General features: G+C 44.9%; 1 protein-coding gene and 1 pseudogene across 1 annotated transcript; one reads left to right on the plus strand and one right to left on the minus strand.

The window, feature by feature from the left end:
* The window catches only part of LOC147992312 (uncharacterized), a 117,065-nt pseudogene extending 90,145 nt beyond the window's left edge, over positions 1-26,920 (plus strand).
* LOC125537734 (putative receptor protein kinase ZmPK1) lies at positions 4,733-7,358 on the minus strand. The gene has a single exon (XM_048701055.2). The coding sequence runs from the start codon at positions 7,350-7,352 to the stop codon at positions 4,935-4,937; it is 2,418 nt and encodes an 805-aa protein (XP_048557012.2). The 5' UTR covers positions 7,353-7,358; the 3' UTR covers positions 4,733-4,934.
* Positions 26,921-27,611: the final 691 nt, after the last annotated feature.

Consider the following 27,611-nt stretch of genomic DNA (forward strand, 5'->3'; position numbering starts at 1 on the left):
ATTCTTTTGCGAAGTAATAAATTATTTAATATTAGATTCAAAATCAGAGGGTATATTATTAAAAATTTCATAAGAATTGTTGTAGGAATTACCATAATTATTAGAGGAATTACTAGGATACGGCCTAGGATTAAAGTTTCCTCTATGCGCGTTGTTACCAAAATTATTCCTACCAACAAAATTCACATCCATAGATTCATTATTATTCTCAATTAAAGTAGACAAAGGCATATCATTAGGATCAGAAGAAACACTTTTATTAGCAAATAATTTCATAAGTTCATCCATCTTTCCACTCAAAACATTAATTTCTTCTATCGCATGCACTTTCTTATTAGTAGATCTTTCAGTGTGCCATTGAGAATAATTAACCATAATATTTTCTAGGAGTTTAGTAGCTTCTCCTAAAGTGATTTCCATAAAGGTGCCTCCCGCGGCCGAATCTAAAAGATTTCTAGAAGCAAAATTCAATCCGGCATAATTTTTTTGTATAATCATCCATAAATTCAAACCATGTGTAGGGAAATTACATACCATTAATTTCATCCTCTCCCAAGATTGTGCAACATGTTCATGATCAAGTTGCTTAAAATTCATGATATCGTTTCTAAAAGAGATGATCTTAGCAGGAGGAAAATACTTAGAGATAAAAGCATCTTTGCACTTATACCACGAATCAATATATTTTTAGGCAAAGACGAAAACCAAGCTTTAGCACGATCTCTAAGCAAAAAAGGAAATAGCTTCAATTTAACAATATCATTGTCCACATCTTTCTTCTTTTGCATATCACACAAATCAACAAAGTTGTTTAGATGGGTAGCGGCATCTTCACTAGGAAGGCCGGAAAACGGATCTTTCATGACAATATTCAACAAAACAGCATTAATTTCACAAGATTCAACATCGGTAAGAGGAGCAATCGGAGTGCTAATAAAATCATTGTTGTTGGTTGATAACCCACAAGTATAGGGGATCACAACAGTTTTTGAGGGAAGAGTATTCAACCCAAATTTATTGATTCGACACAAGGGGAGCCAAAGAATATTCTCAAGTATTAGCAGCTGAGTTGTCAATTCAACCACACCTGGAAACTTAATATTTGCAGCAAAGTATTTAGTAGCAAAGTAATATGATAGTAGTGGTAACGATAGCAAAAGGTAACGGTAACAAAAGTAGTGTTTTTGGTATTTTGTAGTGATTGTAACAGTAGCAACGGAAAAGTAAATAAGCGAAGAACAATATACGGAAAGCTCGTAGGCAATGGATCAATGATGAGAATTATGCCGGATGCGGTTCATCATGTAACAGTCATGACCTAGGGTGACACAGAACTAGCTCCAATTCATCAATGTAATGTAGGCATGTATTCCGAATATAGTCATATGTGCTTATGGAAAAGAACTTGCATGGCATCTTTTGTCCTACCCTCCCGTGGCAGCGGGGTCCTAGTGGAAACTAAGGGATATTAAGGCCTCCTTTTAATAGAGTACCGGACCAAAGTATTAACACATAGTGAATACATAAACTCCTCAAACTACGGTCATCACCGGGAGTGATCCTGATTATTGTCACTTCGGGGTTGCCGGATCATAACACATAGTAGGTGACTATAGACTTGCAAGATAGGATCAAGAACTCTCATATATTGATGAAAACATAATAGGTTCAGATCTAAAATCATGGCACTCGGGCCCTAGTGACAAGCATTAATCGTAGCAAAGTCATAGCAACATCAATCTCAGAACATAGTGGATACTAGGGATCAAACCCTAACAAAACTATCTCGATTACATGATAAATCTCATCCAACCCATCACCCTCCAGCAAGCCTACGATGGAAATACTCACGCACGGCGGTGAGCATCATGAAATTGGTTATGGAGGAAAGTTGATGATGACGATGGCGACGGATTCCCCTCTCCGGAGCCCCGAACGGACTCCAGATCAGCCCTTCCGAGAGGTTTTAGGGCTTGCTGGCGGCTCCGTATCGTAAAACGCGATGAATCCTTCTCTCTGTTTTTTTTCTCCCCGAAAGCAAATATATAGAGTTGGATTTGAGGTCGGAGGAGCTCCAAGGGGCCCACGAGGTAGGCCCCCCCCACCCTCGTGGCTAGGGTGTGGGCCCCCTAGTCTGCATCTTTTGCAGGGATTTTTTATTATTTCCAAAAAGACGTTCCGTGAAGTTTCAGGTCATTCCGAGAACTTTTTTTTCTACACATAAATAACACCATGGCAATTCTGCTAAAAACAGCGTCAGTCCGGGTTAGTTCCAGTCAAATCATGCAAGTTAGAGTCCAAAACAAGGGCAAAAGTGTTTGGAAAAGTAGATACGACGAAAACGTATCATTGGTATTAGTAAAGTCACACAATTTGGTATTATCTTGAGCCATCGTGACAAGCAAGCAATCCAACACACAATCAAACAAGAGACGGGCAAAAAGAGGCAAATAGAGAAAGAGAAGGAGGACAGAGAAAGAGGGCGAATAAAACGGCAAGGGTAAATTGGGGGGGGGGAAACGAGAGGCAAATGGAAAATAATGTAATGTGGGAGATAAGGGTTTGTGATGGGTACTTGGTATGTTGACTTTTGCGTAGACTCCCCGGCAACGGCGCCAGAAATCCTTCTTGCTACCTCTTGAGAACTGCGTTGGTTTTCCCTTGAAGAGGAAAGGGTGATGCAGCAAAGTAGCGTAAGTATTTCCCTCAATTTTTGAGAACCAATGTATCAATCCAGTAAGAGGCCACGCACGAGTCCCTCGCACCTACACAAACAAATAAAATCCTCGCAACCAACGCAATAAAGGGGTTGTCAATCCCTTCACGGTCACTTACGAAAGTGAGATATGATAGATATGATAAGATAATATTTTTGGTATTTTTATGATAAAGATGCAAAGTAAAGAAAGCAAAATAAACGGAAAAGGAAATAGCTTGTTGACGGAAGATTAATATGATGGAAAATAGACCTGGGGGCCATAGGTTTCACTAGTGGCTTCTCTCGAGAGCATAAGTATTACCGTAGGTAAACAAATTACTGTTGAGCAATTGACAGAATTGAGCATAGTTATGAGAATATCTAGGTATGATCATGTATATAGGCATCACGTCCGAGACAAGTAGACCGACTCCTGCCTGCATCTACTACTATTACTCCACACATCGACCGCTATCCAGCATGCATCTAGAGTATTAAGTTCAAAAGAACAGAGTAACGCTTTAAGCAAGATGACATGATGTAGAGGGATAAACTCATGCGATATGAAATAAACCCCATCTTGTTATCCTTGATGGCAACAATACAATACGTGCCTTGCTACCCCTACTGTCACTGGGAAAAGACACCACAAGATTGAACCCAAAGCTAAGCACTTCTCCCATTGCAAGAAAGATCAATCTAGTAGGCCAAACCAAACTGATAATTCGAAAAGACTTGCAAAGATAACCAATCATACATAAAGAATTAAGAGAAGATTCAAATATTGTTCATAGATAAACTTGATCATAAACCCAGAATTCATCGGTCTCAACAAACACACCGCAAAATAAGATTACATCGAATAGATCTCCACAAGAGAGGGGGAGAACTTTGTATTGAGATCCAAAAAGAGAGAAGAATCCATCTAGCTAATAACTATGGACCCGAAGGTCTGAAGTAAACTACTCACACTTCATCGGAGAGGCTATGGTGTTGATGTAGAAGCCCTCCGTGATCGATGCCCCCTCCGACGGAGCTCCAGAAAAGGCCCCAAGATGGGATCTCACGGGTACAGAAAGTTACGGCGGTGAAATTAGGGTTTTGGCTCCGTATCTGATAGTTTGGGGGTACGTAGGTATATATAGGAGGAAGAAGTACGTCGATGGAGCAACGTGGGCCCCAGGAGGGTGGAGGGCGCGCCTGGGGGTGGGGGGTAGGCGCGCCCCCTACCTCGTTGCCCTCTTGGTTGCTTTCTTGACGTATGGTCCAAGTCCTCTGGATCATGTTCGTTCCGAAAATCACGTTCCCGATGGTTTCATTCTGTTTGGACTGCGTTTGATATTCTTTTTCTGCAAAACTCTGAAATAGGCAAAAAAACAGCAATTCTGGGCTGGACCTCCGGTTAATAGGTTAGTCCCAAAAATAATATAAAAATGTATAATAAAGTCCAATAATGTACAAAATAGGATATAATATAGCATGAAACAATAAAAAATTATAGATATGTTTGAGACGTATCAATGTACAATTTATTTATATGCATTTGGTTGTCCGTTTGATGTTGATTTCGCTGTGCGTTGGTTGATCACGTAGAGTAGGTCACGTTGATCAATGCGTAGTATTGATATAGGATGCCGGATATGAGGTCCATTGATGTGGAGGAAAATTTAAGGCGTGACCGTTCAGTGCCTGTGGACGCGCCTGCGAGCGTCCGCGGGCGTTTGAGGGCTCGAATTTGCCGTAGCTGCTCTTAGGATATATTTTTTTCTAAATTAGGCTTTGAGGATGACAATGTTTTCCGTGATGGCATTGGGGGTGGGGGTGGGGGTAATATCTTTCAGTTACAAAAAATGTAATTGCCTAATTGTTGTGCTTTTATGAGATGCCAAATTGACCGTTACCCATTTTTATGAGATTTTCTAGCATGATTCTATATTTTTAACCATATTTTTCTTTTATTAAAGCATTGTAATTGTAATTATAGAAACAATGATAGATAAATTTCTATAAAAATTCCTGTAAACCAAAGAAGGCCTTACTCCTTTGGTCTCTGCTCCGAGAGAAGTAAAAAAAAACAAGTGGTGCCATAGGCAGGTGCAAACCAAACGACATATCAATTGTAATCGCATGCACAGCTAACTGCAATCTTATCTTTTCACGTCTAGAAGACCATATTCAACGTCTCACTACATTTTTGGTAAATCTTTGGCCGAATTAATATAGCAAGGAATCCAAGTTATGACAAGTACGCAGGGTGTTCGTCCTCGTCATCGCAAGCTATAAGAGCTTTAAAAATGTCGTCCATGGTCGGCCTGCTGCTCCTCTCCTCCATGCACGACAAGGAGATCTTCAACATTTCCATGGCTTGTTGAGGGTTGAACAGCCCGTTCAGCCTGCTATCCACCAACGACACGACGTCTCCACTCGCCACCACCTGCTTCAGGGCCTGCACAATTTGGCTCATCTGCAGCCGCTCGACGCGGTCCACTGTCGTCTGTTCAGTTATCCGGCTTCCCATCAGGATCTCCAGAAGCACAATGCCATAGCTGTAAACATCGACCTTTGCGTCAATCGGTAGCCCCAGCACCCACTCAGGTGCCATGTACCCTGCCGTCCCCCTCATCTGGGAGAGCTGCATGCCGTCGGCGACGGCTTTCCTCCCGAATAGCTTGGACAGCCCAAAGTCGGCGATCTTTGGATCAAGGTCTCGAGTGAGTAGGATGTTCTCCGGCTTGACGTCACAGTGGATGACCCACTCCAGACACTCGTGGTGGAGGTAGGCTAGGCCCTTGGCCGCGCCCAGTGCGATCTTGAACCGCTCTCTCCATGCCAGCGCCTTGCCGATGTCCTCGCCGAACAGGTGCCTGTCCAGCGACCTGTTCTCCACGTACTCGTACACCAGCAGCTTGTGCTTTCCCTCGGAGCAGAACCCCCAGATCCTCACCAGGTTGATATGGTTGATTCTCCCAAACACCGCCATCTCCGCCCAGAACTCCTCCTCGCCCTGCACCACGTTTGTCAGCTCCTTCACCGCCACCACGGTGGTCTTGTCAAGCACGCCGCGGTACACCACGCCGGAACCGCCGCGACCGAGCTCCTCGTTGAAGTTTCCGGTTGCTTTCTTGAGCTCTCGATATGTGAACCTTCTGAACTGGGTCCCCATGACCAGCCGGTAGCCGGCCATCAGCGAACTGGGCATGCTCTCCTGGCCTGACAGGAACCACCACGCCGTGGCGATGAAGAGGGCCTCGAGAAATCCTAGCACCGCTGCGAACCAAAAAAGATAGGACAAATTTGGGCCGCTGCTTGGTGTCCCGTACATGTCCGCGTATGCTGGCGGGACGATGGCGGCATTTTGATCGCAGTCGAGTACCGCGGGTGGCGGCGTTGCCGGGGCGTTGAGGTCGCTAGGCAGCTTGAGATATATGGTCCCTTCGGGCGTGGGCGACGTGTAACCGTTGAACAAGATGCCCTTGGGATAGCAACCGCCCTTGCCATCCGTCCTGTATTGGAAGGCGGCGCAGGAGCACATACTCAAGCAGATGGTCTTGCAGTATTGGAACGTGACGGACTGGTTGAACCCGAGGTCGTAGCCGTAGAAGTCGGTGTGCGCCACCTTGACGAACGTGAACCGCTTTTCCGACGTGCTGCAGTTGGTGGCGGTGGTGGTGGGTAGGCTGAAGGTGGGGTTGCAGCCCTTCCTCCAGTCCCGGCGGTCCACCATCTCGTACCCCGGCGCGCAGGAGCACCGGAGGAACGGCTGGTACTCGCAGACGGCGTTCTTGCCGCACAGCCCACGGACGGAGCACGGCTGCTTGACCGCAGCCCACGTGACAGTCCATCCTCCGGCCGCGTCGAGGCTGTACATCCTCACGTTTCCGTCCTGCTCGATGGTTAGCCGCCTCTTGACCCCGGAGGCGCCCAGGTCGGAGGCCTCGACTCGCAGGTTGTCGCTGGAGAGGAACACGCCGGTGTCGTCGAGGACGCCGATGCGTGAGCTGTTGTAGTTGGTCCGGCCGTTGTCGAACACGCTTATGCCCGGGTTAGGCCAGTAGATGCTGGCGATCTCCGGGCCGTCGTAGAGGAGCCGCAGCACGTTGTCGTTGTCGTAGTAGAGGGCGTAGTAGCCGGCGACGAGCTTCCTGTCCTTGGTCAGCGCCTGCGACGGGAGCAGGGTGTCCGTCGGCCAGTCGAAGCTCTGCCACACGGGACGGCCGGTGGACGGGTCCACGACCCGAAGATTGCCGGTGTCGAGGAGGGAGACGGTGAAGTAGTTGTTGCTGGCTGCCTTACTGTCCCACACAGTCGTCCCGTTGGCGTCGGCGAGGGCTAGCTTGCCGTCGGCACCGAAGGATACACGGGAAACCCGGCCGTTCACGGGGGCGCCGGGGTTTGCCGTCCAGACGGCGGTCCTGTCCGTGGCCGCGGTGAACCAGACGGAAAAGTAGAAGGCGTTGTCGACTTCGCCGGCTGGGAGGAAGCCACAGGAGAAGGTGGCGTCCGGCGACACCAGGAAGGGCCGCTCGTGATCTTCCACGGACAGGGATGACCCGGCGCCCAGCGTGTGTCCTACCGATGCTGCAGCACAGGAGCGCAGCGCAAGAAGAGAGATGAGTGGAAGGAGGACTATAAGACTAATCACGAATCTAGCCATGGTCCATGAAATTAATGTCGCGATGGATGTGAGGTACCTGTAGTTCTACTATTTATTGTATTTGTTTTACGTCAGGCCACTTGCATTGTGTTTATTCAACTCTCTATACATACGCCAACGGAGACTAGACAGCCACGTTCATAATACTGTGGAATTGGACTTGTGACTCACTCCTGCACCGTACCATACCAACTTGTTGGACGGATCTTGTATTGGATCCGGTGCAAGTTTTTCTTCGGAAAACTTCAGATCTAATCATTAAAAATGCCACGTCTAACTGTCCCCCGTGTCGTCCCCGCCAGGGTGACTCGGATGGCGCCCAAACCTTAGCCACCAGGGGCGTGCACTCCCGCCTCCCCTGCCTTCGTCATCGCTGGGGGACGCCGCCGGGCTACGCCCGGGGAGCGACGGGCCGACGGCTGTGGTGGGGGACTCCCTCTCTCTCGTGTCTCAGGGGTGGTGCGGGGCCTCTACACGTGTGGAGGCGTGGCCGATCTAGCGAAGCGGCAAAGATGGCTGTGGTCGGCCCTGTCTCGTGCGACGACGGCTGCAGGCGCGTCGGGCAGCCCGGTCACGGGTGGCATCATGCGGCGGCTTGCCTGGTTCGGGTGGCAGCGATGCGGCCGGCAACGGCGGCTCGCTATGAGGCGGCGGCGCGCCATCTAGATTCGGACCGGCGGCGGCGTGGAGGGCCTGGTGGACTGCTCGGTGGCACCTCTGTTCTGGCCGATGCAACCGGCCATGGTGGTCATCTCCTCCGTCGGAGGTGGTTGGCCTGAGGTTGGATGGTCGGATCTCGAGATCTGTCATCTAGTCCAGGCTGCGAGTTGGGAGACATAGTTGCCGGTGAAAACTGAGGCGACGGCAGGCGATGGCGGCATTCTGCATCATTACCTTGATGAAGGCATCATCGTGTAACTACTATTGACCCACTCGTGTTGCTCCGCGGGAAACCATAGGATCTGGTCTTCCAGATCGGACGATGGCGGCACTACGGTGTCGTTTCTTTTTTGGGAGTATCGTTTGTGGAGCAGCGCTGAAGAGAGAGGCGGGAGGTGGTGCAGCTTCGTCTTGAACGGGGCTTCGCTGGAGATGTCAAGTCATGCCTGGACGACAGGTGCTACGCTGTGTTATGCCTGTTCTACGCATGACAGATCTTCCAGAGTCTCCACGTCGGGATGGACAAGAGCACGACGGTGGAGTCGTTAGGCACCGTGGTGGCCTCGATGGATGACCGGACTGGCAAGGATGATGCGGATGTCTCTCCTAAAGATGGGACGGTGGTTCGATGATGATGGCGGCTTCTAAAGCGTGTGCATGTGGTGTATGCTTTAGGTCTGTTGCACCGGTTGTTGGTTCCGATACATTATATGGATGGATCGGCGATGACATCGGTTATAGATATGGGGAGTGAGAGCACTCCATATTACGTTGTTCCCTTTGTCATCGCTATGTTACTTGCCCGAGATTCGATCATCGGTATCTTAATACCTAGTTCAATCTCGTTACCGGCAAGTCTCTTTACTCGTTCTGTAATACATCATCCCGCAACTAACTCATTAGTTGCAATGCTTTCAAGGCTTAAGTGATGTGCATTACCGAGAGGGCCCAGAGATACCTCTCCGACAATCGGAGTGACAAATCCTAATCTCGAAATACGCCAACCCAACATGTACCTTCGGAGACACCTGTAGAGCACCTTTATAATCACCCAGTTAGGTTGTGACGTTTGGTAGCACACAAAGTGTTCCTCCGGTAAACGGGAGTTGCATAATCTCATAGTCATAGGAACATGTATAAGTCATGAAGAAAGCAATAGCAACATACTAAACGATCAAGTGCTAAGCTAACAGAACGGGTCAAGTCAATCACATCACTCTCCTAATGATGTGATCCCGTTAATCAAATGACAACTCATGTCTATGGCTAGGAAACATAACCATCTTTGATCAATGAGCTAGTCAAGTAGAGGCATACTAGTGACACTCTGTTTGTCTATGTATTCACACAAGTATTATGTTTCCGGTTAATACAATTCTAGCATGAATAATAAACATTTATCATGATATAAGGAAATAAATAATAACTTTATTATTGCCTCTAGGGTATATTTCCTTCAGTCTCCCACTTGCACTAGAGTCAATAATCTAGTTCACATCGCCATGTGATTTAATACCAATAGTTCACATCACCATGTGATTAACACCCATAGTTCACATCGACATGTGACCAACACCCAAAGGGTTTACTAGAGTCAATAAGCTAGTTCACATTGCTATGTGATTAAAAACCAAAGAGTACTAAGGTGTGATCATGTTTTGCTTGTGAGAGATGTTTAGACAACGGGCCTGCCACATTCAGATCCGTACGTATTTTACAAATTTCTATGTCAACATTGCTCTGCACGGAGCTACTCTAGCTAATTGCTCTCACTTTCAATATGTATCCAGATTGAGACTTACAGTCATCTGGATCAGTGTCAAAACTTGCATCGACGTAACCCTTTACGACGAATCTTTTGTCACCTCCATAATCGAGAAACATATCCTTATTCCACTAAGGATAATTTTGACCAATGTCCAGTGATCTACTCCTAGATCACTATTGTACTCCCTTGCCAAACTCAGGGCAGGTTATACAATAGGTCTGGTACACGGCATGGCATACTTTATAGAACCTATGGCTGAGGCATAGGGAATGACTTTCATTCTCTCTCTATCTTCTGCCGTGGTCGGGTTTTGAGTCTTACTCAACTTCATACCTTGTAACACATGCAAGAACTCCTTTTTGACTGTTCCATTTTGAACTACTTCAAAATCTTGTCAAGGTATGTACTCATTGAAAAACTTATCAAGCGTCTTGATCTATCTCTATAGATCTTGATGCTCAATATGTAAGCAACTTCACCGAGGTCTTTCTTTGAAAAACTCCTTTCAAACATTCATTGATGCTTTGCAGAATAATTCTACATTATCTCCGATCAACAATATGTCATTCACATATACTTATCAGAAATGCTGTAATGCTCCCACTCACTTTCTTGTAAATACAGGCTTCACCGCAAGTATGTATAAAACTATATGCTTTGATCAACTTATCAAAGCGTATATTCCAACTCCGAGATGCTTGCACCAGTCCATAGATGGATCGCTGGAGCTCGCATATTTTGTTAGTACCTTTAGGATTCACAAAATCTTCTGGTTGCATCATATACAACTCTTCTTTAATAAATCCATTAAGGAATGCAGTTTTGTTTATCCACTTGCCAGATTTCATAAAATGCGGCAATTTCTAACATGATTCGGACAGACTTAAGCACAGATACGAGTGAGAAACTCTCATCGTAGTCAACACCTTGAACTTGTCGAAAACCTTTTTGCGACAATTCTAGCTTTGTAGATAGTGATACTACTATCAGCGTACGTCTTCCTCTTGAAGATCCATTTAATATCAATGGCTCGCCGATCAATGGGCAAGTCAATCAAAGTCCATACTTTGTTCTCATACATGGATCTCATCTCAGATTTCACGGCCTCAAGCCATTTCGCGGAATCTGGGCTCATCATCGCTTCCTCATAGTTCGTAGGTTCGTCATGGTCAAGTAACATGACCTCTAGAATAGGATTATTGTACCACACTGGTGTGGATCTCACTCTAGTTTACCTACGAGGTTCGGTAGTAACTTGATCTGAAGTTACATGATCATCATCATTAGCTTCCTCACTAATTGGTGTAGTAGTCACAGGAACAGATTTCTGTGATGAACTACTTTCCAATAAGGGAGCAGGTACAGTTACCTCATCAAGTTCTACTTTCCTCCCACTCACTTCTTTATAGAGAAACTCCTTCTCTAGAAAGGATCCATTCTCAGCAACGAATATCTTGCCTTCGGATATGTGATAGAAGGTGTACCCAACATTTTCTTTTGGGTATCCTATGAAGACGCAGTTCTCCGATTTGGGTTTGTTCTTATCAGGTTAAAAAAAATTCACATAAGCATTGCAACCTCAAACTTTAAGAAACGACATCTTAGGTTTCTTGCCAAACCATAGTTCATACTGTGTTGTCTCAACGGATTTAGATGGTTCCCTATTTAACGTGAATGCAGCTGTCTCTAATGCATAACCCCAAAACGATAGTGGTAAATCGGTAAGAGACATCATAGATCGCACCATATCTAATAAAGTACGGTTACGATGTTCGGATACACCATTACACTGTGGTGTTCCAGGTGGCGTGAGTAGTGAAACTATTTCACATTGTTTTAACTGAAGGCCAAACTCGTAACTCAAATATTCTCCTCCACGATCAGATCGTAGAAACTTTATTTTCTTGTTATGATGATTTTCCACTTCACTCTGAAATTATATGAACTTTTCAAATATTTCAGACTTTTGTTTCATCAAGTAGATATACTCATATCTGCTCAAATCATCTGTGAAGATCAGAAAATAATGATACATGTCGTGAGCTTCAATATTCATCGGACCACATACATCAGTATTGTATGATTTCCAACAAATCTGTTGCTCGCTCCATTGTTCCAGAGAACGGAGTCTTAGTCATCTTGCCCATGAGGCATGGTTCGCAAGCATCAACTGATTCATAATCAAGTGATTCCAAAAGCCCATCAGCATGGATTTTCTTCATGCGCTTTACACCAATATGACCTAAACGGCAGTGCCACAAATAAGTTGCACTATCATCATTAACTTTGCATCTTTTTGGCTTGAATATTATGAATATGTGTATCACTATGATTGAGATCCAACAAACCATTTTTGTTGGTGTGTATGAACATCGAAGGTACTATTCATGTAAACAGAACAACAATTGTTCTCTAACTTAAATGAATAACCATATTGCAATAAACATGATCAAATCATATTTATGCTCAACGTAAACACCAAATAACACTTATTTAGGTTCAACACTAATCCTGAAAGTATAGGGAGTGTGCGATGATGATCATATCAATCTTGGAACCACTTCCAACACACATCGTCACTTCATCCTTAACTAGTCTCTGTTCATTCTACAACTCCCGTTTTGAGTTACTACTCTTAGCAACTGAACCAGTATCAAATACCGAGGGGTTGCTACGAACACTAGTAATATATACATCAATAATCTGTATATCAAATATACCTTTGTTCACTTTGCCATCCTTCTTATCCGCCAAATACTTGGGGCAGTTCCGCTTCTAGTGACCAGTCCCTTTGCAGTAGAAGCACTCAGTTCAGGCTTAGGTCCATACTTGGGTTTCTTCTCCTGAGCAGCAACTTGCTTGCCGTTCTTCTTGAAGTTCCCTTTCTCCCCTTTTCCCTTTTTGAAACTAGTGGTCTTTGTCAACCATCAACACTTGATGCTTTTCTTGATTTCTACCTTCGTCGATTTCAGCATCACGAAGAGCTTGGGAATTAGTTTTGTCATCCCTTGCATATTATAGTTCATCACTAAGTTCTAGTAACTCGGTGATAGTGACTAGAGAACTTTGTCAATTACTCTCTTATCTGGAATATTAACTCCCGCTTGATTCAAGCAATTGTAGTACTCAGACAATCTGAGCACATGCTCACTGGTTGAGCTATTCTCCTCCAGCTTGTAGGCAAAGTACTGTCAGAGGTCTCATACCTCTCGACACGGGCATGAGTATGAAATACCAATTTCAACTCTTGGAACATCTTATATGCTCCATGGCGTTCAAAACGTCTTTGAAGCCCCGATTCTAAGCCGTTAAGCATGGTGCACTAAACTATCAAGTAGTCATCATATTGAGTTAGCCAAACGTTCATAACGTCTGCATCTGCTCCTGCAATAGGTTTGTCACCTAGCGGTGCATCAAGGACATAATTCTTCTGTGCAGCAATGAGGATAAACCTCAGATCACGGATCCAATCCGCATCATTGCTATTTACATCTTTCAACTTACTTTTCTCTAGGAACATATCAAAAATAAAATAGGGGAGCTAAACGCGAGCTATTGATCTACAACATAGATATGCTAATACTACCAGGACTAAGTTCATGATAAATTTAAGTTCAATTAATCATATTACTTAAGAACTCCCACTTAGAAAGACATCCCTCTAATCTTCTAAGTGATCACGTGATCCAAATCAACTAAACCATAACCGATCATCACGTGAAATGGAGTAGTTTTCAATGGTGAACATCACTATGTTGATCATATCTACTATATGATTCACGCTCGACCTTTCGGTCTCAGTGTTCCGAGGCCATATCTGCATATGCTAGGCTCCAAGTTTAACCTAAGTATTCTGCGTGTGCAAAACTGGCTTGCACCCGTTGTAGATGGATGTAGAGCTTATCACACCCGATCATCACGTGGTGTCTGGGCACGACGAACTTTGGTAACGGTGCATACTCAGGGAGAACACTTCTTATCTTGAAATTTAGTGAGAGATCATCTTATAAAGCTACTGTCGAACTAAGCAAAATAAGATGCATAAAAGATAAACATCACATGCAATCAAAATATGTGACATGATATGACCATCATCATCTTGTGCCTTTGATCTCCATCTCCAAAGCATCGTCATGATTTCCATCGTCACCGGCATGACACCATGATCTCCATCATCTTGATCTATATCAATGTGTCGTCACATGGTCGTCTCGCCAACTATTGCTCTTGCAACTATTGCCATCGCATAGCGATAAAGTAAATCAATTATTTGGCGCTTGCATCTTATGCAATAGAGAGATAACCATAAGGCTTTTGCCAGTTGCCGATAACTTCAACAAAACATGATCATCTCATACAACAACTTATATCTCATCACGTCTTGACCATATCACATCACAACATGCCCTGCAAAAACAAGTTAGACGTCCTCTACTTTGTTGTTGCAAGTTTTACGTGGCTGCTATGGGCTGAGCAAGAACCGTTCTTACCTACGCATCAAAACCACAATGATAGTTTGTCAAGTTGGTGTTGTTTTAACCTTCACAAGGAACGGGCGTAGCCATACTCAGTTCAACTAAAGTTGGAGAAACTGACACCCACCAGCCACCTGTGTGCAAAGCACGTCGGTAGAACCAGTCTCGCGTTAGCGAACGCGTAATGTCGGTCCAGGCCGCTTCATCCAACAATACCGCCGAACCAAAGTATGACATGCTGGTAAGCAATATGACTTATATCGCCCACAACTCACTTGTGTTCTACTCGTGCATATGACATCTACGCATAAAACCTGGCTCTGATACCACTGTTGGGGAACGTAGTAATTTCAAAATTTTCCTACGCACACGCAAGATCATGGTGATGCATAGCAACGAGAGGGGAGAGTGTTGTACACGTACCCTTGTAGACCGAAAGCGGAAGCGTTTGCACAACGCGGTTGATGTAGTCGTACGTCTTCACGGCCTGACCGATCAAGCACCGAAACTACGGCACCTCCGAGTTCTAGCACACGTTCAGCTCGATGACGATCCCCGGACTCCGATCCAGCAGAATGTCAAGGAAGAGTTCCGTCAGCAAGACGGCGTGGTGACGATCTTGATGTTCTACCGTCGTAGGGCTTCGCCTAAGCACCGCTACAATATTATCGAGGATTATGGTGGAGGGGGGCACCGCACACTGCTAAGAGATCAATGATCAATTGTTGTGTCTATGGGGTGCCCCCCTGCCCCCGTATATAAAGGAGCAAGGGGGAGGAGGTGCGGCCAGGCAAGGGGCGCGCCAGGAGGAGTCCTGCTCTTACCGGGAGTAGGACTCCCCCCTTTTTCCATGTTGGACTAGGACTTGGGGGGGAGGAGAGAGAGAGGGGAAAGGAAAGGGGGGGCGCCACCCCCCTCCTTGTCCAATTCGGACTTGGGGGGAAGGGGCACGCGGTTGCCCCTTGGCCTCCTCTCCTCTTCCTCCACTAGGCCCATTAAGGCCCATTAGGTTACCGGGGGGTTCCGGTAACCTCCCGGTACTCCGGTAAAATGCCGATTTCACCCGGAACACTTCCGATGTCCAAACTGTTGGAAATATGCCCTAGAGGCAATAATAAAAGTATTATTATTATATTTCTTTGTTCATGATAATTTTCTTTATTCATGCTATAACTGTATTATCCGGAAATCGTAATACACGTGTGAATACATAGACCATAATATGTCCCTAGTAAGCCTCTAGTTGACTAGCTCGTTGATCAACAGATAGTCATGGTTTCCTGGCTATGGACATTGGATGTCATTGATAACGGGATCACATCATTAGGAGAATGATGTGATGGACAAGACCTAATCCTAAGCATAGCACAAGATCGTGTAGTTCGTTTGCTAGAGCTTTTCCAATGTCAAGTATCTTTTCCTTTGACCATGAGATCGTGTAACTCCCGGATACCGTAAGAGTGCTTTGGGTGTATCAAACGTCACAACGTAACTGGGTGACTATAAAGGTGCACTACAGGTATTTCCGAAAGTGTCTGTTGGGTTGACACGGATCGAGACTGGGATTTGTCACTCCATATAACGGAGAGGTATCACTGGGCCCACTCGGTAATGCATCATCATTATGAGCTCAAGGTGACCAAGTGTTTGATCACGGGATCGTGCATTACGGTACGAGTAAAGTGACTTGCCGGTAACGAGACTGAACAAGGTACTGGGATACCGACGATCGAGTCTCGGGCAAAGTAACATACCGATTGACAAAGGGAATTGTATACGGGGTTGTTTAATCCTCGACATCGTGGTTCATCCGATGAGATCATCGTGGAGCATGTGGGAGCCAACATGGGTATCCAGATCCCGCTGTTGGTTATTGACCGGAGAGTCGTCCCGGTCATGTCTGCATGTCTCCCGAACCCGTAGGGTCTACACACTTAAGGTTCGGTGACGCTAGGGTTGTGAAGATATGTGTATGCAGTAACCCGAATGTTGTTCGGAGTCCTGGATGAGATCCCGGACGTCACGAGGAGTTCCGGAATGGTCCAGAGGTAAAGAATTATATATAGGAAGTGCTGTTTCGGCCATCGGGACAAGTTTCGGGGTTATCGGTATTGTATCGGGTCCACCGAAGGGGTCCCGGGGGCCCACCGGGTGGGGCCACCTGTCCCGGGGGGCCACATGGGCTGTAGGGGGTGCGCCTTGGCCTAGATGGGCCAAGGGCACCAGCCCCAAAAGCCCATGCGCCTAGGGTTCCACTTAAGGGAAGAGTCCCAATGGTGGAAGGCACCTCTAGGTGCCTTGGGGGGAGGGAAACCTCCCCTTGGCTGCCGCACCTAGGAGATTGGATCTCCTAGGCTGGCGCACCACCCCCCTTGGCCCTCCTATATATAGTTGAGGAGAGGGAGGACTTCATACCTCAGCCTTTGGTGCTTCCCTCTCCCCTGTTACATCTCTCCCTCGTAGTACACGGCGAAGCCCTGCTACTGTGACGCCCTGCATCCACCACCACGCCGTCGTGCTGCTGGATCTTCATCAACCTCTCCTCCCCCCCTTGCTGGATCAAGAAAGGAGGAGACGTCATCCGCTCCGTACGTGTGTTGAACGCGGAGGTACCGTCCGTTCGGTGCTAGGATCTCCGGTGATTTGAATCACGTCGTGTTCGACTACATCAACCCCGTTCTTCGAACGCTTCCGCTCGCGATCTACAAAGGTATGTAGATGCATCTAATCACTCGTTGCTAGATGAACTCCTAGATGGATCTTGGTGAAACGAGTAGGAAATTTTTTGTTTTTCTGCAACGTTCCCCTACAGTGGCATCATGAGCTAGGTCTATGCGTAGTTCTCTTGCGCGAGTAGAACACAATTTGTTGTGGGCGTAGATGTTGTCAACTTTCTTGCCGCTACTAGTCTTATCTTGCTTCAACGGTATTGTGGGATGAAGCGGCCCGGACCAACCTTACACGTATGCTTACATGAGACCGGTTCCACCGACTAACATGCACAAGTTGCATAAGGTGGCTGGCGGGTGTCTGTCTCTCCTACTTTAGTTGGAGCAGATTCGATGAACAGGGTCCTTATGAAGGGTAAATAGAAGTTGACAAATCACGTTGTGGCTTTCACGTAGGTAAGAAAACGTTCTTGTTAGAACCCTACTTCAGCCACGTAAAATCTGCAACAACAATTAGAGGACGTCTAACTTGTTTTTGCAGCAAGTGCTTTGTGATATGATATGGCCAAAGTTGTGATGAATGATGAATGATCTATATGTGATGTATGAGATGTTCATGCTATTGTACAAGGAATCACAACTTACATGTCGATGAGTATGACGGTGACAGGATGATCATGAAGCCCCAAGATGGAGATCAAAGGAGCTATGTGATATTGGCCATATCATGTCACTATTATTATTTGATTGCATGTGATGTTTATCATGTTTTGCATCTTGTTTACTTAGAACGACGGTAGTAAATAAGATGATCCCTTACAACAATTTCAAGAAGTGTTCTCCCCTAACTGTGCACCGTTGCTACAGTTCGTCATTTCGAAGCACCACGTGTTAATCGGGTGTGATAGATCCTTACGTTCACATACAACGGGTGTAAGACAGTTTTACACATGTAAAAACACTTAGGGTTAACTTGACGAGCCTAGCATGTACAGACATGGCCTCGGAACACAGAGACCGAAAGGTCGAACACGAGTCGTATGGAAGATACGATCAACATGAAGATGTTCACTGGCGATGACTAGTCCGTCTCACGTGTTAATCGGACACGGCCTAGTCGACTCGGATCGTGTAACACTTAGATGACTAGAGGGATGTCTAATCTGAGTGGGAGTTCATTAATAATTTGATTAGATGAACTTAATTATCATGAACTTAGTCTAAAATCTTTACAATATGTCTTGTAGATCAAATGGCCAACGTCGTATTCAATTTCAACGCGTTCCTAGAGAAAACCAAGCTGAAAGACGATGGCAGCAACTATACGGACTGGGTCCGGAACCTGAGGATCATCCTCATAGCTGCCAAGAAAGATTATGTCCTACAAGAACCGCTAGGTGATCCACCCGTCCCACAGAACCAAGACGCTATGAACGCTTGGCAGACACGTACTGATGACTACTCCCTCGTTCAGTGCGGCATGCTTTACAGCTTAGAGCCGGGGCTCCAAAAGCATTTTGAGAGACATGGAGCATATGAAATGTTCGAAGAGCTAAAAATGGTTTTTCAAGCTCATGCCCGGATCGAGAGATATGAAGTCTCCGATAAGTTCTTCAGCTGGAAGATGGAGGAAAATAGTTTTGTCAGTGAGCACATACTCACTATGTCTGGGTTACATAACCGCTTGACTCAGCTGGGAGTTAATCTCCCGGATGACGCGGTCATTGACAGAATCCTCCAGTCGCTTCCACCAAGCTACAAGAGCTTTGTGATGAACTTCAATATGCAGGGGATGGTAAAGACCATTCCTGAAGTATTTGCTATGCTGAAATCAGCAGAGGTAGAAGTCAAGAAGGAACATCAAGTGTTGATGATGAATAAAACCACTAAGTTCAAGAAGGGCAAGGGTAAAAAGAACTTCAAGAAGGACGGCAAGGAAGTTGCTGCGCCCGGCAAGCAAGCTGTCGGGAAGAAGTCAAAGAATGGACCCAAGCCTGAGACAGAGTGCTTTTATTGCAAAGGGAAGGGTCACTGGAAGCGGAACTGCCCCAAATACTTAGCGGACAAGAAGGCCGGCAACACCAAAGGTATATTTGATATACATGTAATTGATGTGTACCTTACCAGTGCTCGTAGTAACTCCTGGGTATTTGATACCGGTGCCGTTGCTCATATTTGTAACTCACAGCAGGAGCTGCGGAATAAACGGAGACTGGCGAAGGACGAGGTGACGATGCGCGTCGGGAATGGTTCCAAGGTCGATGTGATCGCCGTCGGCACGCTACCTCTACATTTACCTACGGGATTAGTTATAAACCTCAATAATTGTTATTTAGTGCCATGTTTGAGCATGAACATTGTATCAGGATCTCGTTTAATACGAGATGGCTACTCATTTAAATCCGAGAATAATGGTTGTTCTATTTATATGAGAGATATGTTTTATGGTCATGCTCCGATAGTCAATGGTTTATTCTTAATGAATCTCGAGCGTATTACTACACATATTCATAGTGTGAGTACCAAAAGATGTAAGGTTGATAATGATAGTCCCACATACTTATGGCACTGCCGCCTTGGTCACATAGGTGTCAAACGCATGAAGAAGCTCCATGCAGATGGACTTTTAGAGTCTCTTGATTATGAATCATTTGACACGTGCGAACCATGCCTCATGGGAAAAATGACCAAGACTCCGTTCTCAGGAACAATGGAGCGAGCAACCAACTTATTGGAAATCATACATACTGATGTGTGCGGTCCAATGAGTGTAGAGGCTCGCGGTGGCTATCGTTATGTTCTCACCCTCACTGATGACTTGAGTAGATATGGGTATGTCTACTTAATGAAACACAAGTCTGAAACCTTTGAAAAGTTCAAGGAATTTCAGAGTGAGGTTGAGAATCAACGTGACAGGAAAATCAAGTTTCTACGATCAGATCGTGGAGGAGAATACTTGAGTCACGAATTTGGCACACACTTAAGAAAATGTGGAATAGTTTCACAACTCACGCCGCCTGGAACACCTCAGCGTAATGGTGTGTCCGAACGTCGTAATCGCACTCTATTAGATATGGTACGATCTATGATGTCTCTTACCGATTTACCGCTATCTTTTTGGGGCTATGCTTTAGAGACTGCCGCATTCACTTTAAATAGGGCTCCGTCGAAATCCGTTGAGACGACACCGTATGAATTATGGTTTGGGAAGAAACCTAAGCTGTCGTTTCTAAAAGTTTGGGGATGCGATGCTTATGTCAAGAAACTTCAACCTGAAAAGCTCGAACTCAAGTCGGAAAAATGCGTCTTCATAGGATACCCTAAAGAAACTGCTGGGTATACCTTCTACCTCAGATCCGAAGGCAAGATCTTTATTGCCAGGAATGGATCCTTTCTAGAGAAAGAGTTTCTCTCGAAAGAAGTAAGTGGGAGGAAAGTAGAACTTGATGAAGTATTGCCTCTTGAACCGGTAAATGGCGCAACTCAAGAAAATGTTCCTGAGGTGCCTGCACCGACTAGAGAGGAAGTTATTCATGATGATCAAGATACTTCTGATCAAGCTCCTACTGAAATTCGAAGGTCCACAAGAACACGTTCCGCACCAGAGTGGTACGGCAACCCTGTCTTGGAAATCATGTTGTTAGACAACGGTGAACCTTCGAACTATGAAGAAGCGATGGCGGGACCGGATTCCGACAAATGGCTAGAAGCCATGAAATCCGAGATAGGATCCATGTATGAAAACGAAGTATGGACTTTGACTGACTTGCCCATTGAACGGCGAGCCATAGAAAATAAATGGATCTTTAAGAAGAAGACAGACGCGGATGGTAATGTGACCATCTATAAAGCTCGGCTTGTCGCTAAGGGTTATCGACAAGTTCAAGGGGTTGACTATGATGAGACTTTCTCACCGGTAGCGAAGCTAAAGTCCGTCCGAATCATGTTAGCAATTGCCGCATTCTACGATTATGAAATATGGCAAATGGACGTCAAAACGGCATTCCTTAATGGTTTCCTTAAGGAAGAATTGTATATGATGCAGCCGGAAGGTTTTGTCGATCCTAAGAATGCTGACAAGGTGTGCAAGCTCCAACGCTGGATTTATGGGCTGGTGCAAGCATCTCGGAGTTGGAACATTCGCTTTGATGAGATGATCAAAGCGTTTGGGTTTACGCAGACTTATGGAGAAGCCTGCGTTTACAAGAAAGTGAGTGGGAGCTCTGTAGCATTCCTCATACTATATGTAGATGACATACTTTTGATGGGAAATGATATAGAACTCTTGGACAACATCAAGGCCTACTTGAATAAGAGTTTTTCAATGAAGGACCTTGGAGAAGCTGCTTATATATTAGGCATCAAGATCTATAGGGATAGATCGAGACGCCTCATAGGTCTTTCACAAAGCACGTACCTTGATAAGATTTTGAAGAAGTTCAAAATGGATCAGTCCAAGAAAGGGTTCTTGCCTGTTTTGCAAGGTATGAAATTGAGCTCGGCTCAATGCCCGACAACGGCATAAGATATAGAAGAGATGAGTGTCATCCCCTATGCCTCAGCCATAGGTTCTATTATGTATGCCATGCTGTGTACCAGACCTGATGTAAACCTTGCCGTAAGTTTGGTAGGAAGGTACCAAAGTAATCCCGGCAAGGAACACTGGACAGCGGTCAAGAATATCCTGAAGTACCTGAAATGGACTAAGGAAATGTTTCTCGTTTATGGAGGTGACGAAGAGCTCGTCGTAAAGGGTTACGTCGACGCTAGCTTCGACACAGATCTGGATGACTCTAAGTCACAAACCGGATACGTGTATATGTTGAATGGTGGAGCAGTGAGCTGGTGCAGCTGCAAGCAGAGCATCGTGGCAGGATCTACATGTGAAGCGGAGTACATGGCAGCCTCGGAGGCAGCACATGAAGCAATATGGGTGAAGGAGTTCATCAACAACCTAGGAGTCATACCCAATGCGTCGAGGCCAATCAAACTCTTTTGTGACAACACTAGGGCTATTGCACTTGCCAAGGAGCCCAGGTTTCACAAGAAGACAAGGCACATCAAGCGTCGCTTCAACTCCATTCGTGAAAATGTTCAAGATGGAGACATAGAGATTTGTAAAGTACATACGGACCTGAATATAGCAGATCCGTTGACTAAACCTCTCCCTAGGGCAAAACATGATCAACACCAGAATTCCATGGGTGTTCGATTCATCACAATGTAACTAGATTATTAACTCTAGTGCAAGTGGGAGACTGTTGGAAATATGCCCTAGAGGCAATAATAAAAGTATTATTATTATATTTCTTTGTTCATGATAATTGTCTTTATTCATGCTATAACTGTATTATCCGGAAATCGTAATACAAGTGTGAATACATAGACCATAATATGTCCCTAGTAAGCCTCTAGTTGACTAGCTCGTTGATCAACAGATAGTCATGGTTTCCTGGCTATGGACATTGGATGTCATTGATAACGGGATCACATCATTAGGAGAATGATGTGATGGACAAGACCTAATCCTAAGCATAGCACAAGATCGTGTAGTTCGTTTGCTAGAGCTTTTCCAATGTCAAGTATCTTTTCCTTTGACCATGAGATCGTGTAACTCCCGGATACCGTAAGAGTGCTTTGGGTGTATCAAACGTCACAACGTAACTGGGTGACTATAAAGGTGCACTACAGGTATTTCCGAAAGTGTCTGTTGGGTTGACACGGATCGAGACTGGGATTTGTCACTCCATATAACGGAGAGGTATCACTGGGCCCACTCGGTAATGCATCATCATTATGAGCTCAAGGTGACCAAGTGGTTGATCACGGGATCGTGCATTACGGTATGAGTAAAGTGACTTGCCGGTAACGAGACTGAACAAGGTATTGGGATACCGACGATCGAGTCTCGGGCAAGTAACATACCGATTAACAAAGGGAATTGTATACGGGGTTGTTTAATCCTCGACATCGTGGTTCATCCGATGAGATCATCGTGGAGCATGTGGGAGCCAACATGGGTATCCAGATCCCGCTGTTGGTTATTGACCGGAGAGTCGTCCCGGTCATGTCTGCATGTCTCCCGAACCCGTAGGGTCTACACACTTAAGGTTCGGTGACGCTAGGGTTGTGAAGATATGTGTATGCAGTAACCCAAATGTTGTTCGGAGTCCTGGATGAGATCCCGGACGTCACGAGGAGTTCCGGAATGGTCCGGAGGTAAAGAATTATATATAGGAAGTGCTGTTTCGGCCATCGAGACAAGTTTCGGGGTTATCGGTATTGTATCGGGTCCACCGGAGGGGTCCCGGGGGCCCACCGGGTGGGGCCACCTGTCCCGGGGGGGCACATGGGCTGTAGGGGGTGCGCCTTGGCCTAGATGGGCCAAGGGCACCAGCCCCAAAAGCCCATGCGCCTAGGGTTCCACTTAAGGGAAGAGTCCCAATGGTGGAAGGCACCTCTAGGTGCCTTGGGGGGGGGAGGGAAACCTCCCCTTGGCTGCCGCACCTAGGAGATTGGATCTCCTAGGCTGGCGCACCACCCCCCTTGGCCCTCCTATATATAGTTGAGGAGAGGGAGGACTTCATACCTCAGCCTTTGGTGCTTCCCTCTCCCCTGTTACATCTCTCCCTCGTAGTACACGGCGAAGCCCTGCTACTGTGACGCCCTGCATCCACCACCACGCCGTCGTGCTGCTGGATCTTCATCAACCTCTCCTCCCCCCTTGCTGGATCAAGAAAGGAGGAGACGTCATCCGCTCTGTATGTGTGTTGAACGCGGAGGTACCGTCCGTTCGGTGCTAGGATCTCCGATGATTTGAATCACGTCGTGTTCGACTACATCAACCCCGTTCTTCGAACGCTTCCGCTCGCGATCTACAAAGGTATGTAGATGCATCTAATCACTCGTTGCTAGATGAACTCCTAGATGGATCTTGGTGAAACGAGTAGGAAAAATTTTGTTTTTTTGCAACGTTCCCCTACACAAACATAGGCTTCCAATATATCAATCTTCATGTCTCGACCATTTCGAGACTCCTCGTCATGTCCGTGATCACATCCGGGACTCGGAACAACCTTCAGTGCATCAAAACATATAAACTCATAATGAAACTGTCATCGTAACGTTAAGCGTGCGGACCCTACGGGTTCGAGAACAATGTAGACATGACCGAGACACGTCTCCGGTCACTAACCAATAGTGGAACCTGGATGCTCATATTGGCTCCTACATATTCTACGAAGATCTTTACCGGTCAGACCGCATAACAACATACGTTGTTCCCTTTGTCATCGGTATGTTACTTGCCTGAGATTCGATCGTCGGTATCTTAATACCTAGTTCAATCTCGTTACCGGCAAGTCTCTTTACTCGTTCTGTAATACATCATCCCGCAACTAACTCATTAGTTGCAATGCTTGCAAGTCTAAAGTGATGTGCATTACCGAGAGGGCCCAGAGATACCTCTCCGACAATCGGAGTGACAAATCCTAATCTCGAAATACGCCAACCCAAAATGTACCTTCGGAGACACCTGTAGGGCACCTTTATAATCACCCAGTTACGTTGTGACGTTTGGTAGCACAAAAAGTGTTCCTCCAGTAAACGGGAGTTGCATAATCTCATAGTCATAGGAACATATATAAGTCATGAAGAAAGCAATAGCAACATACTAAACGATCAAGTGCTAAGCTAACGGAATGGGTCAAGTCAATCACATCATTCTCCTAATGATGTGTTCCCGTTAATCAAATGACAACTCATGTCTATGGCTAGGAAACATAACCATCTTTGATCAACGAGCTAGTCAAGTAGAGGCATACTAGTGACACTCTGTTTGTCTATGTATTCACACAAGTATTCTGTTTCCGGTTAATACAATTCTAGCATGAATAATAAACATTTATCATGATATAAGGAAATAAATAATAACTTTATCATTGCCTCTAGGGCATATTTCCTTCAATATATGTATATTCATATACCCTGAAACATCCAGGAGCACCATGAAACCCTATTTCCACCGCCGCAACCTTCTGTACCCAAGAGATCCCATTTTGGGTCCTTTTCCGCAGTTCCGCCGGAGGGGGAATCGATCACGGAGGGCCTCTACATAAACTCCATGGCCCCTCCGATGATGTGTGAGTACTTTACTTCAGACCTTCGGGTCCATAGTTATTAGCTAGATGGCTTCTTCTCTCTCTTTGGATCTCAATACAATGTTCTCCTCGATCTTCTTGGAGATCTGATGTAACTCTTTTTGTGGTGTGTTTGTTGAGATCCGATGAATTGTGGGTTTATGATCAAGTTTATCTATGAACAATATTTGATTCTTCTCTGAAATCTTTTATGTATGATTGGTTATCTTTGCAAGTCTCTTCAAATTATCAGTTTGTTTTGGCCTAGTAGATTGATCTTTCTTGCAATGGCAGAAGTGCTTAGCTTTGGGTTCAATCTTGCGGTGTCCTTTCCAAGTGACAGCAGGGGCAGCAAGGCACGTATTCTATTGTTTCCATCGAGGATAAAAAGATGGGGTTTATATCATATTGCTTGAGTTTATCCCTCTACATCATGTCATCTTGCCTAATGCGTTACTCTGTTCTTATGAACTTAATACTCTAGATGCATGCTGGATAGCGGTCGATGTGTGGAGTAATAGTAGTAGATGCAGAATCGTTTCGGTCTACTTGTCACGGACGTGATGCCTATATACATGATCATGCCTAGATATTCTCATAATTATGCACTTTTCTATCAATTGCTCGATAGTAATTTGTTCACCCACTGTAATACTTATGCTATCTTGAGAGAAGCCACTAGTGAAACCTATGGCCCCTGAGTCTATTCTCCTTTATATTAATCTCTCGTCAACAAGCTATTTCTGGCACCGTTTATTTTGCAATCTTTACTTTCAATCTATATCATAAAAATACCAAAAATATTTATATTATCATCATTATCTCTATCAGATCTCACTCTCATAAGTGACCGTGAAGGGATTGACAACCCCTTTATCGTGTTGGTTGCGAGGTTCTTATTTGTTTGTGTAGGTACGAGGGACTTGCGTGTAGTCTCCTACCGGATTGATACCTTGGTTCTCAAAAACTGAGGGAAATACTTACGCTACTTTGCTGCATCACCCTTTCCTCTTCAAGGAAAAACCAACGCAATGCTCAAGAGGAAGCAAGAAGGATTTCTAGCACCGTTGCCGGGGAGATCTACGACAAGTCAAGACATACCAAGTACCCATCACAAACTCTTATCCCTCGCATTACATTATTTTCCATTTGCCTCTCATTTTACTCTCCCCCACTTCACTCTTGCCGTTTTATTCGCCCACTTTTCCGTTCCCCTTCTCTTTTCTAGCTCGTCTTTTTTTCGCTTGCTTCTTGTGTCGCCGTGTGTCATCATGGCTAGTCCTTCTATCATTGTTAGTACTCCCGATCATGAAGTTCTTAATTTTAAACAAAGGGAGGGAGAAAATCTAAAAGATGCTTGGCATAGAATTTGCAATGCTCAGAATAGATCTACTAGGAAGCAGTCCACTTTCGTTCTTCTTCGTAATTTTTATGTAGGCATCACTCCTTGGAATAGATATATTCTTGATACCATTACCGGAGGGAATTTCTTGGGTAGCCATACTTTTGATTCTTATAATGCTATGATAGATTTGTTTGGCCCTCCACCTCTTTTGGTTAATGGAACTGTTTTAACTTTGGAACATGTGATGCAAAGGCTTGAAATTATTGAAAATAAAGTTGCCTCTGTGGAGTTGATTGAAAATTTGGATAAAAAGATCCGTAACGAAATAACTCAATTTGGATCTAAGGTAGGGGTTACTCTGAAAAACTTTAAAGAAAAAGAACCTATAATTAACGAAAGAATAGATCAAGATTTTGCAAGAATTGGTAAACTTGAGGATATCATTACTAATTTACGGTCTACCTTTTCATCCGTTAAAAGTACTCCAAATCCTCCTACTACCAAGATTGCTAAATTAATGCATGTTCCTTAAAATAAGGGTGAATCTTCTAGTAAGGAAAATGCGGATCTCAAATCAATAAGTGTTCACCCTCAACTTCTTCAATATCATTAAGGAACCTTTTGCTACAAACGAATTTCTTGATTTCTAGCATAGGAGTTTGATCATTAATAAAAATAAGGAGACTCCAAAGGGTTATAAGTGTTCCATTGAAGAATTGCATACCAAAGATGATAATACCTAGTCTATTCTTGCTTTTATGCCTAGCTAGGGGCGTTAAACGATAGCGCTTGTTGGGAGGCAACCCAATTTTATTTTTGTTTCTTGATTTTTGGTTCTGTTTAGTAATAAATAATTCATCTAGCCTCTGTTTAGATGTGGTTTTATGCTTTTAATTAGTGTTCGTGCCAAGTAGAACCTTTGGGAAGACTTGGGGAAAGTCTTTGAGATCTTGCTGTAAAAAAACAGAAACTTTAGCGCTCACGAGATTTGCTGCCATTTTTTACTGGAGAGTGTGATTAAGTTGATTCTTTTTTAATATGATTAATAGATAAATTCCTCATGTCCATAAATTTATTTTAGAATTGTTTGGGTTATATAAGTATTCGAAACTCACAGATTACTACAGACTGTTCTGTTTTTTACAAATTCTGTTTTTCGTGTGTTGTTTGCTTATTTTGATGAATCTATGGCTAGTATCGGAGG

Source organism: Triticum urartu, chromosome 1A (assembly GCF_056163025.1).
Source record: "Triticum urartu cultivar PI428250 chromosome 1A, HENAU_Tu73, whole genome shotgun sequence".
NCBI lineage: Eukaryota > Viridiplantae > Streptophyta > Magnoliopsida > Poales > Poaceae > Triticum > Triticum urartu.

Coding starts and splice junctions, on each gene's coding strand:
- LOC125537734 (XM_048701055.2), bottom strand. CDS start 7,352: ATGGCTAGATTCGTGATTAGTCTTATAGTCCTCCTTCCACTCATCTCT.